This window comes from Macaca thibetana, chromosome 12, assembly GCF_024542745.1.
Source record: "Macaca thibetana thibetana isolate TM-01 chromosome 12, ASM2454274v1, whole genome shotgun sequence".
In the NCBI taxonomy this organism is placed as follows: Eukaryota; Metazoa; Chordata; class Mammalia; order Primates; family Cercopithecidae; genus Macaca; species Macaca thibetana.
In genome coordinates, this window is record NC_065589.1 from 10,392,414 (window position 1) to 10,413,611 (window position 21,198).

The 21,198-nt window shown below is 43.7% G+C and overlaps 1 protein-coding gene across 3 annotated transcripts in view; it reads right to left on the reverse strand.

Moving 5' to 3' along the window:
• Window positions 1-21,198, reverse strand: part of DIS3L2 (DIS3 like 3'-5' exoribonuclease 2) — a 380,125-nt gene that overhangs the window by 80,171 nt on the left and 278,756 nt on the right. For all 3 annotated transcript variants that reach the window (XM_050751081.1, XM_050751079.1, XM_050751080.1), the window contains 2 exons: window positions 19,995-20,107; window positions 8,862-8,969 (listed from right to left, as the gene is read on the reverse strand). In XM_050751081.1, the coding sequence (XP_050607038.1) occupies window positions 8,862-8,969; window positions 19,995-20,107 (221 nt within the window). The remainder of the gene's footprint in view (window positions 1-8,861; window positions 8,970-19,994; window positions 20,108-21,198) is intronic.

Genomic DNA, 21,198 nt, shown 5'->3' on the forward strand with positions numbered 1-21,198 from the left:
TGATACAAAAGTATGACCACCTCCTTTGAAAATTATTCAGTTCCATTCAAAGGTATTTTTAAATTTATCCTCTGAAAAATGTCAGCACCTCATTAAGATATATCTCTGGTTGAAAAAACTGCAAGTGGGGTTAATTTATAATCTTAAATAATTAGGTACAAAATCACTTCTGCAGCAGCTCCGGGCTTCTGTATGCAAAATATTTTGTTCAAAAAACATACGAGGAAGAAAGAAACCTTTTCCTGACTGGAACAAAACCAGGCTGTTTGGAGTGATGGTGGGTGGGAGGCAGAGTGGATTTTGGCTGCTTCTTAGAGCTACGAACACAGGGCAATCATCCTTAGTAGGGGCAGCCCTGCAGTGAAAGAAGTCAAAGGTGCCAAGCAGCAAGTGTCTGAAAAGGACTGGGCTGAGAGAGGACGGGCTGGAAGAGAGCAGAGAGAGGCAGGTCATGCCTGTGGTGGAAAGGACGCCAACTTGCTAGGGAAAGTCCTAGCAACTGTAGACGACAGAGACAGTGGGGTAGCTACAGCAAACAAGAGGCTCCTCCACAAGCCCCAGCCCTCGCACTAGTGCCACTATCACCGAGCAAAGCTCAGGCTTCCCCTGAAATAGGAAGAGATGAACACAGTAAGATTAAGGCGTGAATATCTAGACTGAAGCACCATTGCACACAATCCACTTACACCCAGAGGAATGCTCGCTTTCTCTTCACAGGTGGCTCACTGCAACTTCCGCCTCCTAGGTTCAAGCAATTCTCCTGCCTCAGTCTCCCAAGTAGCTGGGACTACAGGCGCCCACCACCATGCCTGGCTAATTTTTGTATTTTTAGTAAAGATGGGGTTTCACCATGTTGGCCAAGCTGGTCTTGAACTCCTCACCTCAGGTAATCTGCCCACTTCAGCCTCCCAAAGTACTGGGATTACAGGTATGAGCTACCACGCCCAGCCAAATATTTGTTTATTTATGTATTCATTCATTTATGTTTTAGAAACAGGGTCTCGATCTGTTCTCCATCTGATCAAGTGATCCTCCTGCCTCAGCCTCCCATGTAGTGGCAAGGCAGAGAGGAATTTTGATGTGGCAAGGGGGACTTCAGCAGTTGAAGTTGGCTAGCCTCTCTGGTTTCCAAGAAGAAGAAATGAAAAGTACTTGGGAAAATGATGGGTCTTAAAGGAAAGAGGAGTAGATAGCAAGGCTGAGGTTGAGGAACCCAAGAAAAAAGGCTTGGAACCTAGTGACAAAAGGATTCCCAAGTAGCACTAAAGGTTCAGCTGAGAAAGCCCGAACTGGTACACACCTTAGTTCTACAATGTCCAATTCTCAGAATGGAATGAGTTAAGCAGGGAGGAAAAGATCTGCTCAGCTACAAGGAAGAGGCAGAGGCTTGAAGGATATGAGAAGATGGCAGGTGGGGAAATTCAACCTTGACTGATGTCAAGTCCCTGGAGCTGGGGAGAGGGCCTGCAGCACAGCAGAGAGCTCGGTTATACATCAAAGGCAGCTTCTCTCCTGTGAGCAGCAACGCTCCAGGACATGAGAGGAGAGTCTGGTTGCAAGAAGACTCTGGAGTCCATGCATTTCTAGCACAGAAGACAGGCAGAAAAGAATGAGGAAAAAGTTACCATTGTCAGGACGTTTTATCTTTTATTCTGAATGACAGATTGGAAAGTTTTAATGGAGAGACAAGGCTTAAGATTCAGAAGGATCACTCTGACAGCTGTATGCAGAGGAGATGACGTGGGGCAAGGGCAGAGGCTGCAAGGACAGTCAAGAGGCCACTGTATTTGTCAAGGTGAGAGAGCATAGCTTGGACCCAGGTATTAGTGCCAGTAGTTAAGGAAGGGGGCTGATTCTGGAGGCATTCAGAAAGCAAAGCAGCGATGACACACTGGCAGACTGTGTGCTGCACTGGCAGATGCAGCACGAGAGAAAGACCAAAGTCAAGAATCACCCCGTGGTTTTTGACCTAAGTAAATGGCTGAAACAGGTGACTTCCATAGTACACTCTGGGTCCTGACTAATCCTATACAGCACACAGCAGGGATGTCACAGGAGATACAAACTGAGGAGAGCTAATCAATTGTGAAACCCTTCTTTTATTTTTCTGATCTTTGGCCCTAAGATTCTAAGGTTCTAAGGTCTAAGGACTTAGTTACTAAGTCAGAGAATAAGGCGCTCACAACCAACATGTGAGAAATATGCTAAAAATAAATTATTCAGCGTTTATTGACCTAAAAGCCTGAGCACTAGCTTAATGAATGCATACATGTCCAAGATTTTCTTGTGAGTGTTTTAAAAAAAATTTAGTGGGCGTTAAGAAAACTTTGGAACAGTCTTTCTATAGCTGACCACGCCTGCTCCAGAAAGTAAGCCATTCCAATAGACTAAGGAAAAATACACAGCTTTCTCCACTTCAACTCCAGGTGAGACTGGTGGCTACGCAGCAGCTATGGCATGATGCTGTTGGCCCTGCTCTGGCTCCTTCTGAGTCCAAGCCAAGACAAGTCACCACTGCTTGCAAAACCAGCCTCAGACTTTGGCCACACAGGCTTCAGAGACCCTCCTCTTCATCACTGGGTTCCTGATGCAGGGCTACCCCTTGCCCGTTGGCCTTCTCTGGCTCCCTGAACCTCCCATCTGGTTCCGAACTTTGCTCCCCTGGCCCTTGCTAACCTCAAGCTTTCCTTGCCAGTGTCTTGAAGAAGCACCATCCCTTGGATGTAAGTCTGGAATCTGACTTCTCATTTCATGCATCTTGACTGTGGGTAAGAGATACTCATCCCAGGACTAACCAACCAGGTCTACCTCTCATGTGGTTGCTTGGTCCGGGTAGGGTGTTTGGATAACCATAGTGCAAGGAGTGTGGTTAGTGGGCTTTGCCCTACAACCCTGAGTCTAGTCCAAACTCTCATTACTTCCAATCTGGCTTGGTTTGCACTGAGGCCCACAGCCCCTCCTGGATCCTGTGCCTACTTCACACCTGCTCTCTAGTCCCTAATGCCAGCGGCCTGGGCACCAGACATTAACTCCAACAGAAACCCCAGAGGCCAACTGAGTTACAGTTTGCCACTTTCTAGTGCTTCTTTTATGACCCTCATATTTTAGAAGCTCATTAGATTGGGCAGCTTTTTATTTCTTGGGTCTGACCTTGGCAGGCATAATTCAGACTCAAGGTTCTTTTCTGTTGACTCAAGTTAGCTTTCTTCTATGGGCTTTTATTTTCTGTTTAGTTAAACTTTCACAAAAATAAGCATTTATAAAAATATAAAAGCTACACATGTTTTCAAAAAACATTAGAAAATACAAAAAAGTAGAAAAAATTACTCATAGTTTTACTATCCAAACATAACCACTATTGGCATTCTATTTTATTTCCTACTGTCTTTTTCCATTCATTTTTTTCCCCTATGCATGCTCCCACCCCCACCAAAATATGATTGCTGGCATACTGTCCTCATAATTCCTTGTTTTCGGATAGCGTTTGCCTCTTAAATCTTAAAAAAATCTTTAAAAGGGTCCTTTTTTTTAATGAACCAATATTTAAGAGCCATAAAAACCAAATATAATGTGTAGAACTCGTTTTGATCCCAATTCAGGCAAATCTATGGGAGAAAGCAAGGAAATCTATTATGGACTGGGTTTAGAATGACACCAAGGCATTAGTAGTCACTGTTAGGTGTGCTGATGGCATTGTGCTACATAAGAAAATGTCCAAAATTTTTACAGCTTCATACTGAAATATGTCTGAGCAAAATGACATGTCTGTGGTTTGTTTCAAAATACTTTGACAATGAAAAAAAGTCTTGATAGTAGTTGAATCTGGGAGGTGGGGAGGATGGGTTTATAGTGCCCTTTACTTTCATGTATGTTTGAAATTTTTCACAATAAAAATATTAAAGTATACGTAGTTCAAATAGTTTTAAAGTCTTGTTATGAAAAAAAGCAGCCCCCTGTCCCTCTCTGTTACTTCCCAAGAGTAACTACTTTAACCTCTTCTAAAAGAGTATTTGGGTGTTAACTTTCTATATAACCTGTCTGCTACTTCCTGATTTTTTTTTTTTTTTTTTTTTTTTTGGTGTTATTTGCAAACTTTTCACTACAGAAGATAATTTATTTTTCCTTCCATACACACTCCCTCCCCCACCATGCCCACATAACTATTCAAGTCCTTAATCCTCCTAATACATGACAATGATCAGAATTCATTTTATCAATCTACTATTATGGTTACATAAATACTAAGTGTTACTTTTCTATACGACTTTTTATTCTCACTGGAATTAATAACTGTCTTTTTATCAGCTTGATTTCTCTGTGTGCTATATATATTAATCTACTCCAAACCTTCCACCAACTATTCATTTGGTTCTCAAGGTATGGACCATGTACCCCTAGGAATCCCTGAGACCCTTCCAGGAGTCCAGGAGGTCAAAACTATTTTCATAATAATACTAAGGCAGTGTTTGTCCTTTCCACATGCTGACATTTACACTGGTGGCACAAAAGCCCTCGTGGGTAAAGCGGCTGCCTTGGTGCAAATCCGACAATGGCACCCAGCGCATCTGTGGCTACTGCACTCCAATACCTCATACTTGTATCGAACAACTGAATGCTCTCAACAGAGGAGTAAAGATTATTAATTTTATGATGTCTCAACCCTTGATTGCTAGTCTTTTTCACTTTTGCTGCATGTAGAAGCACGCTGGTGGTCTTGAGGAAAAGCATTTACATAACTGAGTTGTGAACTGATTGCTCATTTTATGGAACACCATTTTCACCTGAAGGAACAACTGACACACAAACTATAGTTATTTAGACTCGGGTATTTTGGGGAGAGTGAGCACACACTCTGGTGTCTGTTTTGTTTTTGTTTGTTTGGTTTTTTTTTGTCCACACGAGGTCTCACTATGTTGCCCAGGCTGTGCGATTCTCTTGCCTCAGCCTCCCAAAATGCTGGGATTACGGGCATGAGCCACAGTGCTCAGCCCCGCCCCCCCCCCTTTTTTTTGAGGTAGAATCTTACTCCAATTGCCCAGGCTGGAGTGCAGTGGCGTGATCATGGCTCACTGCAGGCTCGATTTCCCAGGCTTAGGTGATCCTCCCACCTGAACCTCCTGAGTAGCTGGGACTACAGGCGCATGCCACCACACCTGGTTAATTTTTGTATTTTTAGTAGAGACAGGGTTTCAATATGTTGCCCAAGCTGATCTCGAACTCCTGGGGTCAAGCAATCTGCCCACTTCAGCCTCCCAAAGTGTTGGGACTACAGGTGTTAGCCACCGTGCCTGGTGCAACCAACTTCTGAGAAACTATTAAAGTCTGGTGTAGTACAAAAATGAATAGCCACAATTATCTGAAAAAGTTATTAAAATGCTCCTTTCTTTTCCAGCTACATATCTACATATCAACCAAAACAACTGATTCCAACAGACAGAATGTAGAAGCCCATGAGAGGATCCAACTTAGCGTCTTCTTTTTTCTTTTTCAGATGGAGTTTCGCTCTTATTGCCCAGGCTGGAGTGCAATGGTACGATCTCAGATGACCGCAACCTCCGCCTCCTGGGTTCAAGTGATTGTTCTGCCTCAGCCTCCCAAGTGGCTGAGATTATAGGTGCCCGCCACGAGGTCCAGCTAATTTTTGTATTTTTAGTAGAGGTGGGGTTTCACCATGTTGGCCAGGCTGGTCTTGAACTCCTGACCTCAAGTGATCCACCTGCCTCGGCCTGTGAAAGTGCTAGGATAACAGGTGTAAGCTACGGCGCCCGGCGCTTAGCATCTTCTTTAAGACAGACCTGAAGGATAGTGTAGTAGCTTCGACAGGGATACTGACTATCTGGCCCTTTACAGGAAAAGTCTGTCAGCCCTGATCTAAGTGATTCCTTCACTTCTTTCCTGTATTGGATTATTTGTTTCCTGGGTCCCATGTCTTCCTCTTTCTTCATTTACTTCTCCTTCATTTTGGTGAAGCACATCCTCTGGTGGCTTCCTGAGAAAGGGTGTATGAGATGGACATTTTTGTTGAAGCCTTGTATGTCTGGAAAAGCCCTTTCCTACCCTTTTTATTGATAGCTTTGTTGGGTACAGAATTTTGGCATGGAGATCACGGTCCTTCAGAAATTAGAAAGCTTTGCTTCACTGTCATCTAATTTCTAGGGTTGTGGTAGAAAAGTCTGAAGTTATTCTGATTTCTGATTTTATTGTATGTCTTTTCTTTGTCCACAGTGTTCTGAAATTTTATAATGATGTGTCTTGATGATGTGTCTCTATACCTGTGCTAGGCAGTATGCCCTTTCAATATGGAAAATTATATCTTCCAGGAATGGGGCATTTCCTAAAATTATATTGTTGATCATTTCTTTTCCTCTGTTTACTTTGTTCTCTATTTCTGGAATGGTCATTGAACAGATATTGTATATCTTGGACTAGTCCTCCAATTTTTTGTCTTTTCTATATCTTTCTGGGACAACTCCCAACTTTACCTTTCAATAGATATCCTGAATCTCTAATTCTTCTAACCTATGTTTAATTCCCAAGAGCTCTTTTTTTCCCTCCAAATGTTTCTTTTTTAAAGTATCAAGATTTTGTGATACAGCTATTTCTTTTTTTAAAAAATTCCCTAAAGACATAAGTGCTAATTTCTTTTCCCTGCTAGTGTATTTCGTTCTAGTTGCTTTTTCCTGTGTGTTTTCTTCATTTCCTGTTTGTTTACTTTTTTCCTGTTTGTTTGTACTCCAGTTGAATTATACATATACTTAAGAGCCCAAGGGCTAAGTGTAAACTCTGGACAGGGCTTCATCAAAGTAAAATAAAGCTATTGTTGAATCAATGCATTAGTAATAGCTTCCCTATTTCATATTAGAAGCTTCTTTCGGGTTGTCTCTTCATACATGGAAATGAAATCCTAAAAAGCTCTGACTGTGTGGGTGAAGCTTATTAATAGTCTGTAAACTTTACTGTAGGGAGAGACAGCTGGGCTGTTGATTGGGAAACTCTAAAGGTTAGTATCTTTATGTTTTTATTCCTCGCTATTCAGATTCCTCAGAGATTTTCCCATGTCCCGACTCATGGATATAGGCCTGGCGACCAGAATTCTGGGGCTGGCAGCAAAAAGAAAGCTGATACTCTTAACATTCAATATGCCAACAGTCACTCAATCTCCCCCAAGGTATCACTACCATCAAGCATGTTTGATGTTCTCTAGTTCCGACACCTCTTACTTTACCCCGTCCAGAGAACACATTTCTGATCTTCTGCTAAGTTACAGGAGGGGCAATTTTTTTTTTTTTTTTTTTTTTTTTTTTTTTTTTTGAGACGGAGTCTCATGCTGTTGCCCAGGCTGGAGTGCAGTGGCGCGATCTCGGCTCACTGCAAGCTCCGCCTCCCGGGTTCCCGCCATTCTCCTGCCTCAGCCTCCTGAGTAGCTGGGACTACAGGCGCCCGCCACCGCGCCCGGCTAATTTTTTGTATTTTTAGTAGAGACGGGGTTTCACTGTGGTCTCGATCTCCTGACCTTGTGATCCGCCCACCTCGGCCTCCCAAAGTGCTGGGATTACAGGCTTGAGCCACCGCGCCCGGCTGGAGGGGCAATTTTTAAAAATAAACTTTCAATACTGTTGTTAGCCTCATTCTCCCCCACCCCTCCCCCACCTTCTAGAATTATCTGGTACTGTCAATTTCTGAATTGTTTAGGGTTCTTCTGCGTAAACTGGGTTGTTTCTTGGCTTTCTCTATTGCTGGCTCAGGATTCAGCTTTCTCAGGACTGCTAAGTCAGTTACACTCATCCATCTGCTACCCAGATTCCAAAATTTTGTTGCTGTTGTCTCCTCTCCCACTCTCTTTGTCCTTGTGGGTTTATGTCTTAAAAAAAAATCCCTTTACTGTTGTTTTAGTGAGGTTTTGGGAGGGAATGAAAGTAAATGTGGGTATTTGATCCTCTATCTTTATTTGGAACCTCTTTATAATTAAGTATCTTTTTTTACTTCCATTTAATATTACAGTATAAACACTTCCCATGTTCTTCCATGGTCTCTGTCAACAACTTTAATAACTGCATATATTCCATTGAGAAGGCACCAGAGCTTACTTAATCAGGACCCTACTTCTGAATGTTTGGAGTTGTTTCGGTTGCAGGAGGGGACTAGTTTCTCTTTCATGTATCTCTCTCCTGTCGTTCCCTATGATATGCATAGGCACATCCCAATAACAGGCACAGACATCTTTTTCCCTATGCTTAGGAATCCCTGCTGACATCCTTCTCTCTGTTCTTGGTCTGTGGTTTCACCACCTTGTGCCTTGATTATAGCACTACCTTGCTAATTCATCTTCACAGCTCCAATCATCCTGCATGACGATGCACCACTGACCTTTCTACAATCAGCTTTCTCATGACACTTCAGAGGAGCCCTAACACCTACAATTCATTTGTGATTCTCCAGTTTGATTTCACACCACCTATGTAAACTTCCCACTTTACCTAACATCCACCTCCAAACAGGCTCTGCTCTCCTAACTGCAGGCTGGGCTGCCCCTCCTGCCTTTGCCAATCCTCATTCAATCCCACTTACACCCTGTCTCCTGCATTAGCCTCCCGGGCATCACTCTGCTTACTCAATTTCTTCCTTCACCTGATAACAGACATGAAACCTGTTCAAAGTGCTTAGGGTCAGTCTTGCCTTCTAAGTGGGGCCGACGGCTCTTCTGAGGCAGGGACTCTGACATTTCTCTATGACGGCTGCTCCATATCTCCCTTGTCCTGGCTACCATGGCACCCAAGCCAGTGCCAGGCACATGGTGAGTACTTCATGACTCATGGAATGGAACAGAGGTAAGTGGAGAAAGAAAACGTGTAAGTTGTTACCTTGCCCTCTGGAGTCAGTGTCCAGATCACAGAGAAGGTCAGCTTGTCAGACATGGGGTTGAGGCTGCACAGCTCCTCACACAGCAGCCTGGGAAGCATGGGGACCACCTGTAAACAGAGCACAGGCCCATGAGCACCTTTCTCCAACCTGCTTAGGAGAAGCCCAGCGGGCAGAGTTTTGGTGAACAGCTTCAGCTTTTCCAGAGCAAGCTGAAGATGGAGGTGGCTCTGTTCCCAAAGACTCTGCAGAAAGACCACACTATTGTATACTTTTCCATGTGCCTCTAGAGTCAGATGGGAATGTGAGCTGGGAAAGTGAGGAGAACTGGTAAAAGAAGACAAAAAGCACATTGCAAGCAATGGAAAATAGCTACATTGTATTATCTACTAAACCTGAAGCTCTAGACTCAAGAAGTACTTGTGCTTTTGGATATAAGTACTCCAGTTGAATTATACATATACTTAAGGGCCCAAGAACTGAGTGTAAACTCTGGACAGGATTTCGTTAAAAGTAAAATAAGCTATTGTTATTGCTGAATCAATGTTTTAGTAACTGAATATACCGCAATTTACCAAATTACATTTTGGAACATTAAGAGAATACTTCACTAAAATATCACTGGAGTGATAAAACTGAAAGGGTCATACATCCAGGTTTCCCAGATAAACATTGTGATCAAGTAGTTATCTATTTTCCCATTTTTTAAGCCTAAATCATTTATTCTCCTTATTGTTCTTTCTGTTCCATAATAAACGGAGTCAACAGTATATACCCTTTAATTAAAAATTGTTTTTCAGCTTACTTTCAAATGATGACTAGAAGTGGTCCCAAAATATTACTTGTTTTTTTCTAGTATTCCAAAGATGAAATGAATATCTCTACCTGTATCTCCTGAAGATACTTCAAAAACTCTCTCCTATCTACGCCTATCTGTTCCTTTTCCCATATTTTTCTTGGGACCATCCACCCTATCTCTCTAACTAAAAACATCAGCAGTACTAGCCATTTACTCAACACACTTACTATGGCCCACTTTGGCTTGCAGTGTTGAGCATGGATAACACTGAAACCCCATGCTAGGTAACTGAGAAGTGATACACAAAGGGCGGCCATGCTGTAGTTGAGGTACATTTAGCAAATTATGTTTCTTTATGGGCAGAAACAGAACAAACCCCAGCAGCTTCTTATTCTGCATGAAGTATCTGCAACTGTACTCTACTTTAGTACAGTAAATATCTTTGGTATGGAACAGTAAATTCTAGAACTCATGGCCCAAACCAATAACAAATAATTTTGGCAATTGTTTGGTATTTCTAAAAAATGCCATCTCTTTTAACATCTATATGAAACCTAATGACTACCTGATATCTTTGGTAATAGCTTTTCCTAACAGCCTTTGGTAAAAGCTTTTACAGACAACTACTTTTGAAATTTTTTTCTTGCATTACTTTTGCACCATCAGTTCAGACAATACTATATTTTCTTTGCTAACTTATTTTGTGATGCATTACAATGTAATCCAAATATTTAACATTTTCTTGTATATATCAAGTGTTTTATAAAATGGTACATCTTCACCTGTTTAAAAATAGTGCACAAAATGGAGAAAGCTTCAATATGATACCATCATGGTTGAATGATAAAGATTTCACATACTCAGCCTTTGGGCTATCCTAGGGACTAAATTGGCACCCTCCCTGCCACCCCCCCACCCACCCCGCAGTTATATGTTAAAGCCCTAACCCCCAGTGTGACCGTATATAGAGATAGGGTCTTTCAGAGGTAAGTAAGGTTAAATAAGGACATGGGGTGGTGCCCTGGTCTAATAGACTGGTGACTTTGTAAGACGAGAAAGAGACACAAGTCTCTTTCTGCATGAGTAGGCACAGAGAAAAGGCCATGTGAGGCCACAGCCATATACAAATGAAGAAGAGACCATCACCAGGAACTGAATTGGCTAGCACCTTGATATGGGACTCTGGCCTCCAAAACTGGGAGAAAATAAATCTCTGTTGTTTAAACTATGGCATGTCACTATAGGAGCCTGAGCTAAGACAGAATACATCAAGTTTGCTGGGTGTGCATTCTTGTATTCTCCTCTGGGCTGCATTAACAGACAGTTTGTTCTATCAACTGTATTTTGGTAACTGGCTGCTTAGCCACCCAGCATGCTTGTTGCAATGACATTAGTCCAGGGCGTAATGCCTTTTGTACAGATAGTGTGTCTTCTAAGTGTTCAAGGCAGTATCTTACTTTAAGTCACAAAACTGAGCATCTGATAATGCATTATAGTTCCTAACTTCATATTTTAGTGTTTGTCAAAAGAAAGTCATTATAACTTGGGCCAGAACTAGACCGTGGAACAGAAGGAAAACACTGATGGAAAAACTAGTGAAATTCAAATAAAGTAAGGAGTTTAGCTAACAGTAATATTCCAATGTCAGTTTCTGAGTTAGGACACATGAAGCGTAGTCACATAAGACATTAACATGGAGGAACTGGGTATGGGACCACTCTGTACTACCCTTGCAAGTTCTCTGTCAACTGCAAGCATTCCAAAATAAATGAGCTTATTAAAAAGAAAGTCACTGTTTTCATTAATTGGTGTTGTGTTACACATTTAAATATGAAATAAATGTATGCTAATTATCTAGTGAAAACCTGATCTGTTTCTATATGTTGGAATTTGGGGTTCAGATATAATTTGCAAAAAGGGCCTCACCACTTAAAAAAATACAACAAGGTCTAAAGACCTTTTTACCAATGACTGAAGAAGTATAGGCTCAGCAGCAGCATGGTGCAGGAAATAGAACAAAGGCTTTGCCACCTTTCCTGCGGGCTTGGGGGCTAATCCTGGGCTGATTGCTTCTTGTACACTTTGGTCAAGTTAGTAAAATTTTGAGTCTTGGTCTTCTTATTGGTAGAACAATACTGAAGACGCTCAGTGAAAGCTCACTGGCCAGTCCGTGGTGTCCAAGGTGTGCTGTCACCGGGCTCAGCATTCCCTTCCGCCTTGTGCCCTGGCCCTCTCCTGGGGCACTGGCAACAGCAGTCACATGGGCCTTCCCGCTGCACCCCCTTCACCTGTCTGTGTGCTGCCCCAGCTCTTGCTTGTGCCAGTCCCTCTTTCTGAAACACCTTTCTAGATATTTTACATCTGGCAAACTCTTGTACATCCTTTCAGATTCAGTTCATTGCCACTAAAAGGTTTATCCAAAATCCCCCAGGCATAGTGTGTGCTGTATTTTATATACCTCCCCTGTTCTTTCAAAGATGATTTGGGGCCATCCTACACAGTCAGCCACTTACTCCATCCTCCCTGCTCTTCAGCTGCATTTACCACACTGTCCTAATTGCTTCTTCAGGTGCCTCGAGTGCCACGGACACTGAAACCTCAGGAGCAAGGGCCAGGCCTCACTCCTGTCTCTCTCTACACCTGATGCATGGTAGGCACTTCCAGTGTGTAGACAACTGACTGGCTTCTGCCCAGGAGATGGATCACCTCTTTTTTCTATGTTTACTGCATCACATAAAACATTTTATGAAATACACGAGACTTATATTTAAGCATCTCGACAAAAAAAACTTCATAAACAACTAGTATTTTAAGTATAAGCTACACTGTTTGGGCTACTACCTCCTAAAACTTATCAGCACATGCAGTGATTGTGCAGGCTATAAAAATTGTGTGGTGTCCTATATCTTACACAAAATACATTTTATTAATCACACTGCAATGGTCAGTTACCAATCTAAGTGCTCATGAAAAAGCTGAACTTTAAAACTTTTTGGTTAGTATAATTATATTTAATTTTTTTTTTTTTTTTTTTTTTTTTTTTTTTTTTTTTTTTTTTGAGACAGTCTTGCTCTGTCGCCCAGGCTGGAGTGCAGTGGCGTGCTCTCGGTTCACTGCAAGCTCCACCTCCCAGGTTCATGCTATTCTCCGGCTTCAACCTCCCGAGTAGCTGGGACTACAGGCGCCCACTACCATGCCCGGTTAATTTTTTGTATTTTTAGTAGATACGGGGTTTCACCGTGGTCTCGATCTCTAGACCTCATGATCCACCCGCCTCAGCCTCCCAAAGTGCTGGGATTATAGGCGTGAGCCACTACGCCTGGTCCCTATTATATTTAATTTTTAAGAAGCATTCCTTATAAAAGACATTTACCAGGTCTTAAAGCAGAATTGAGTTGAAATTCTCATAGAAAACACTCTTTATGTTTATATAGTTTTGTAAATAGATGGTTATTCCTCTGTGTTTCAAAGGAAAAGGAATTAAGAGGTTACAATCACATTTGTGGTTTGGCACATCAGTCTCTCATAAATGGGGCCTAATTCCTGCCAGCGTCACTGTGAATGTGCTCTCCCACAACCCCAGGCACAGCAGGATCCCTGTGGAGGAGGGCTGGAAAGGAGAGGCAGGCAGCCCCTTCTGATCAGCTGCTTTCTCCAATCCAAGTCCCGTATGTCAGAGGGAGACTCACCTGGACCATGGCGTAAGAGTCCATGCACACAGGTCAGCTACATGAGGCCTGCCATGGTTCCTGAGAGCCTCGGGGCCAGGGTGATAAGTGTGGAACACCATGTCTGACTGGAAAAGAAAGGTCTCTCCAGGAGTTGGGAAATTCCTGGCTATCATTAAAACTGTGCAAATGTTCACACATTCCCTGACCCCTTGATCCTTTTCCCCAGTCTTATCCTATCTTGTCTTCATTAACTTCGCTATGCAGTGTGAACCACAAGGATAATTCCTTCAAGGTTCTTTATTTACCTCACTTCTACTATCCCAGCTCCACAAACCCCATGATCCATCTTATAAATCGGCCTTTCCTACTTCTGCAAGTCCTCACTGAGCAGTGACAGAGAAAATTGCTGGGCCATATGGAGGTGAGTTGCTAAGCTGTCTTAGTTCTTACCTCCATGAGGGTTGGCAGGCCTTTCACCTGTCTTTGTTAGTTCCTTCCCCACACCCCTCAGATAAGGTCCCAAAATATTACTACTCTCCTCAGACCTCTTACCTGACTGCCTTCTCAATCTTTCTCAATAGAAAACCTCAACTCTTCTTCACAAAGAAAACTGAGATCATCAGACTCAATCTGTTGCAAGCAACCTACCAGCTCTTCCCTTTGGCCAGTCTCTCCCAGGCCCACTCACTTTACATGTGTGCCCTGGTCTCCTGCCATCTCACAATGAGTGTCTTCCATGTCCAAGGCCTGGCCCTCTGGCCTTGTGACTCCACATACCTCTACAATGCCCTCTGGACACCATGAACTGGATGTCCCATGAACATTTCAAACTCCACATGGAGAAGACAAAGTTCAGCATTTTCCTCCCTTCTTCACCTGTTCCACTGTCTACATTTCCTACCTCTGTTAAGAGCAGCACTCCATCCCAAGTTAAATAAGCAAGGAAGCAAACGACCACCACTCCCTCAAAACCACCAAAAATCAAAACCACCAAAAAACACCGCACCCATGCCTCACCACACTCCTCACCCCTGCCCCCAGAACACAGCTGAGGATTAGCCTGTGATTCTTCACTCTCCTCTCTCTGCCTTCTATATCCAATCACTTCCCAAGCCTAGATCTGAATTCTAACTCTCTCAAATGAGTCTTTTCCTCTCCTCCTTTCACTGTTCAAGTGTGGATATGTCTCTCTTCCTCTCTCAGGATAAAAATCAGTGACAATTCTGGAGCAGAAATTATTCTAGATAAGACTTGCTTATTCTCCAGACTTTTGCATCCTCTTACTAATCTCCACTCAATGATAATCTGCAATTCCATTTATATTAGGACACACTGCTTTACCTTCCCAATAGTTAAGGAGCTGAATTTAGTAAATGGACTTTTGCATGTCCTGTGGATGAAGGAGGGCCTAGAGGGTTCGATGGGGCCAAGGGTTTTTTGGAAAAGCCTGGACCCTCAATGTTCAGTGGCTAAGGTCACAGGTGGCCAAGAGTTCCCCACGGGGAAGCAGGAGAAGAACCCTATCTCCAAGGGGACAGCAAAGATAACAGTGGGAAGCTAACTTCTCCATTTTCCCTGCCCTTTGCTTCTCCCTACTTCTTCTTGTGTGATATGCATTGCCAGAATTGGGAAGACATTGTAATATGGAGTAAATGAAATGCTGCTTGTTCAGAATGTCCATTTGGCACTAGGCTAAAGACATCTATTGTTCTAGTTCTCCTGGGGTCCAGTTGGACATCACCACATCGGTAAACTCTCATAAGATTTTGTGAGCAAAGATCTCTGTGTTGGGGTAGTTACTCAGAGTCTCAAGAGGATGTGACTGGGGGGAAGGGCCCTGGTACCGATGACAATTTTCCTGTCTCTGGCCTTGCTATCCTTCAACCACACAGTTGCTAAGGTGATTTTCTATTTTGGTCGAAGGAGATCGTATCGCTTCCCTACATGCCCTCAGAATCCGAGCTCCTTCACCTACCACTCCAGGCCTCTCTTTGTAACCTCATCCATGGCTCTCTCTACAACGCACACCCCAACAATTTCAAACTGCATTCTGCTCCTTGAACATTCTATGCTTTTTCTAGCCTCTGCCTGGAATGCCCTCTCTGCCCACTTTTTATCTAGAAATTTTCTACTCAAAATGTGAAACACTGTTCAAAACACAATTGCTTTGTGAAGTCTTCTTGGCCCTTGCAGAAGCTCCTCTCCCACCACCAGCCCAGGCAGATACAACCTCTCTTTCTTCTCTAACTCACCTTTCTCTCCTCACCTTTGGGGCACTTCTGTACCTGAAGGTAGCCTGATGCATTGCAAGTGTTTGCTACCTGTCTACCTCCTCTGCTTCCCCAGGGCAAGACCAGAATCTGTCTCATCTTTACATCCCTGCAACATGACACACAGCTGGTACTCAACAAATACCAAGTGGATGAAGACTGATAAGGACTTCAGGCAGCAGAAAAGGAAACGGGGCTTGAAGGATGCTAAGCCCTCTTAAGCATGCTTTGGGGCCAGGACCAAAATTGAGTCAGGGCAGAGCTTAAGAGCTGACCGTGGAGAAAAGGGACAGTGATGATAGGACACTGACTTTCTAAGTATTCTGGACCAGGTCTTGAGAGAGTAGAGAGAAATTGATCATTTGGGTAAATACACCACTGCCCAAGGCAGCTGGGTGGGGGTACCAACAAGACTATAAAATCTTATATTAGTCTCAGAGAGCAGAAACATCTGCTAAAGCCACAGCGGGCAGGCTGGCCAAGTTCAGCAGCAGGTTAGCCAGGACAGCCCTGTGACCAAAACAAAGGGCCACAGAAGGGAAGAATCAATCATTCAGGCAAGGAGGAGCAGGAAGGACTAGCAGTGACGTGGGAGCCAGATGCCCACAAGCCAAGTCATAGGGGCTTCTCCACCACCTGGAGGGGCTGCAGGGCCTCTTCTGCCCCTTTCAGCCCAGGCCTTTGCCGGCTCCCACCACATTCCCTCAGGCCTCAGTGCGATAACCCATTGGCCATCGCAGCCCATATCTGCAGTCTAAGAATTGGTGACTTTTACCCCTTTTCTCTGAGGACTTCGAGGTTTTAACAACAAGGTACTCTCAGCTAGCTCCCCACTTACACACTGAAATAACTTAAAGGAAATAGATTAATTCACTTGCCAGCCAACATCTCTGTTTAAAGAGTTTTCTTTTCCATATCAACACTTCCATGAATTCAGAATTTGATCAACTCTTTGCTACACAGTTTGACATTAACAAAACATCAACAATCTGACAACCTGCTGGTGTCAGAAAGAAACATCTTAAAACTCTTTGGACTCTACATTAAGACAGGCTTCCAATCCCAATCTTTGATCTCTATTATAAAGCAGTACCAATAAAATATCGTAGAGATTTATGGGCGAACTTTCACTTGAGCTGTTTCACACCTAAAATAACATGAATGCTTGGGCCAGTAGGCAGAAAATTCAGGTTTAGGTTTCAACTGTTTAGGTTTTCTTTTACTTTTAAAGCTTAATTCGCTTATTTTCTAAAATTACCTTAAACTTTGCGATTACATTATATTTATCTCCCAGAGAAGACAGTTGAGAGGCATTAACTGAGCAAATGTTGTGTCCTTCTGAGAAGGACAGGCCAAAGTTCAGGTGGGCAGCTGTCCCCTGTCCTAATGGAACCATCTTCTGTCAAAAAGTTTTTTCCTGATATTTAAATGGACACTATTTAAATTTATCTTTTATCCTATTGAGTATACCCTATTGTTAACAAGAATAACCAAATACTTATTACTGTGAGCAAAATCGCAACAAAAAGAATTTCATTTAAAAAGTCAGTGAGATGGTATTTGGACCCAAGACCTGTTACGCTGTATACTGTCCTATTCCACAGGTTAATCCCCCAATTACAGTTTAGATAATGAGCTAAGATTGCAATTCTGGCATCAGTCACTTACAGATCTGAATGAAATCAGTGCCACATTGCCTATAGATGGGAAACCAACTGGAACCCCAGCCCCTCTTCCCTGTGTGATGAAGCTGGGAGAAATGATTGTGCCAAGTGAGAAAGCAGAGAATCTGGAGAGCGGAAACGCAGCTCATCCAGCTTTTCAGAAGACCTTTATAGGCAAAGTAAAGTGAAAACAGCAGAAAAGTTCCTGGACACAGTCCTTTAAGAAACAAAACCGAGTAGGAAGAAAGGTCAGAGCAGCGGTTCAAAGGAATCAGAGCGCGCAGCTGCTGCTGTCCAAGGTTGCGGGCCGGCGCCACTTGTGCCTGCCAAGCTGGAGGCAGTGCTGGGCAGCAGACGCATGCGGGCCCTTCCTCCACCCAGCTCCCCGCTTTCACAACTCAGCAACAGAGCCCCAACTCTGTAGTCCCACAGAGAAATTCTAGAACTGTGACAAACACAAAACCAAAGGAAACAGAAAAGGAAACACGCTTAATTACTTAACCCAATTTGATTTTTTCATTTTCTGATTTTGAAAAGTAATTCCTGGTTATAAAAGCAGAGCGCAGCAGCTGGGGCTTGGGGGTCAGGGAGGAAGCCCTGTGTGCTCAAGAGATACTTGCGGGTCAGAAGTTTGTGCTGCATTCTCTTAAGCTGCCTATACCTGCCCAGAGCTTGGACACAGGTGTCACAGACATTATGAGGGGCCGGGGGTCAAAGAGAAGTTCTTAAATATTGCATTGAGGCTTAGGCCAGCCACAGAGGTCAGGTAGGGACACAGTATGTTTGACACAAGCAAAGCCTCGTACGGAATTCCTCCTGCTCAGATGAGGACACAGCTAGCTATCCTCACTAATTGGTCACTGAAGGTGCTGGGTCTTTCAGGCATCACTGTGCATAGAGATTACCTATTGCCCATGACACGGTTTCCTGGAACGGGGTTTTGATGATCACACAGCTTCTGACTCAGAATTTCCTGGCTCTGATCAACTCTGTCTTCCTCTCCATTCACTATTCTCATTTATGGGATGGCAGAAAACATGTACATGGTGGTTCTGATCACCTAATGTGAATGGCAGGCAAAGCTGTACTTCTGAAGAAACTGGCTGTCCAATTCTCCTGGAGCAGGTGGAGCTAGGGTTTTGCTCAAACATTCTAGGTTTCAGTGATACAGAGAGTACTGTCCTGGGGCAGGGGAGAGGAGGTACCAGGTTTTCCTAGGTACGACCTCCACTTACTGAAGGCGGCTATGGCAGATGACAGCTCTGGCTTTCCTTTGGGACAAGACAGCCCATCTAGGCTAGCTCCCTTTGTAGCAGAAACAAAGGGTCTCAGACAGGGTGACTTCTACCATGGGGTGGAAGACATCACTGTCAAAAGATAAGCTCAGCTACATTGGGGGAACTAAGCTTGGGCCACAGGCAACAGGATCTTCAGCCCCTAGAAGATATGGCTGCATTCAAAGCCTAGACTAGTCTCTTCCCTTTTGAGAGGTTAGTTTTCAGGGTGGACAAGTTGAAAACATGAGAGGAACTCTCAGTAACACTTGGTAAATACCAGAAATCTTAGAAACTTTTGGGTGTTCCTGGATAGCTTTTGCTCCAGAAGTGCCAATACCTTTGTGGACATTAAGTAGGCACTTTGCTAGAAGTAAAGCCCAGAAATTCCAGAATGCACCTATGGTGGTGCATTCTAGGGTGGATGGTGGGGATATTCCTCTGACCTTAGGGCAGTCAATGAGCAAATACCAGAATCATGTCCTAGTGCATGGGTTTGCGAGGCAGGAAGCCTCAAGCTAGTATAGGTAGAATCCCAAATTGGACTGCCAAATTTTAAAAAGCTAGAAAGGAAGTGGAAGTCCAGATATGGCCAAAGAAGGAAGATGAGCAAATGAACAGAGGATCAGAGGAGGGAAAGAAGAGAAAGAAACCTGGCAGAATTCACAAACCACAGTGTGGAAGGCAGAACTTACTCATGCTTGGTCTCTTATTAACCCCTGTCTCTGAGGCCTACTGCAGTGTCCACCAGATAATTGGTGCTCAATATATACTTGTTAAAGGAATGGATTCTCATGGTTACCATTGAATGTGCCAGGTACAGGTACATAGAATGGAAGGGATGTTTTGAGATCCATCTGTCCAATCCCTGCATTTCACAGATGAGTCTAGGGAGTTCTGTAGACACTTAGCAACTAACCAAGAGTGGTGTAGTCAGGATGAGAGGGAAAAGCTCAGACTCCTCCTCATCTTCCTTCGCTTTTCCATCTCAGAGACTCCCATGGCTATCTTGTAATGGGCAGGTCAGGACCAGATTGGCTCCCACCTTTTAGAACAGGGGTTGAAAACATTTCCTTAAAGGGCCTATAGTAACAGGAAATCGTCATGCCACTCTGCTGAAGTAATATGAAAGCAGCCACAATACATGAACAAACGCATGTGCCTGAGTTCCAATAAAACCTTACAAAAACTAGTGGCTGGTGTCGGCTGAGTTTGCCAAGCCCTGCTTTAGAAGAATTGTTTGAAAGCAGGTATTTTGCCTCCTTTCTTTCTGAAGCTGAGTATCTGTCAGTTACTTAAATAGCAGGGCCACTCTGGGGTGAGGCCTCGGATGAACACCTGTGTCTTTCTTTGGCTTCTCTTTCCGGAGAACATGTCATAACAGCGAGCACACACTTTTCCAGGGAAACAAACAAATAAACAAAGCAAGAAAAAAGAAACTGGAGATGGATTTTTACCTTTTGAACCAAGTAGACACTTGTGGCCCTCTCAGCAGCCACTTTATCCAGGTCGGATCCCTCTGGAACAAAGTAACTCACGTCGGCAATGTGAACTCCCACTTCGAAGTTGCCTGTAAATGCACGAGAAAGACTATCAGGCTGGCATGGAAGGCCACAGCATTCCCTCCCAGAAGTCCTTTCCTTGAATGTATGTCACTCCCAGAGGCCACAGGACCTGCAATGTAGGTGCCACATCCAGTCTTGCTTTCCTCCTTCCTTGGCCACCTCCCCCTGTGACCTGCACTACTGTTGCCTTCCTCATTGTATAGCAAAAGATGATGAAATTGTCTTGTGAATAAACAAGATTAACCACTTTCCCAAGATGTTTCCCATTTCTAAAGACTTCTTATCTTTGAGTAAACATAAGAAGATATGGCTCATTCTGGGCGATGAACAAATCCTTTTAGGTCACTAGAAGTGAATTAATCCCCAAATCTTGCAGATGCAACCTCTGAAAGCTCTGCCCTTCCTTCCCATTCCCTCTGGCCATTGCCCTATTCAGTGCACACCTGGCTGCCCTATCTTGCCTCTGTGACCCCTCACCTGGCTCTCCACACTTTGCTGTGATCTTTCTAAATGTGGGTCTGGGAAAGGTACTCTTAGCCTGTTATTTATGTCCTTGCAGGGTCACACCCCAAGCAACCTCAGCCCCATCCTTCATATGCTCTGTATGCAGCTGTCATGGGAAACTTCTTTCCACTCCCTGAACAGATCTTCCCTCAAGACATTTAGACGTTGGCTTGACTCATACTTTTCCCTATGCTTGGGATAGTCTTAATAGTATCTGCCTATCAAAATCTTCCTTACTTTATTTGGGTCAACTGAAAGAGAATCCCAAAACAAGAAGAGATTCCTCTACCCCCCTCCCCCTGCTTCCTCCACCTATCTGCCTCTTCCAACTCCCCACCACCCCCCAACCCCATTTCCTCCACCTGCACTGTAAAGCAACTACTCCACACCTGTTGCTGCTTACCGCGGTCTTTCTTCAGAGCTCTCAGCACTACCAGATATCACAGCATATCTCTATCGGCTTGTGTGTTTGTTATCTCTCTCCCTACTACGTAAGCTCCCGGTAAGTAAGGCCTTTTGTGTAATGTTTACTGTTGTACGCCCAGGGCCTGGAAGAGTGCCTGGCACATAATAGGTTCTCAGGAAGTACTTG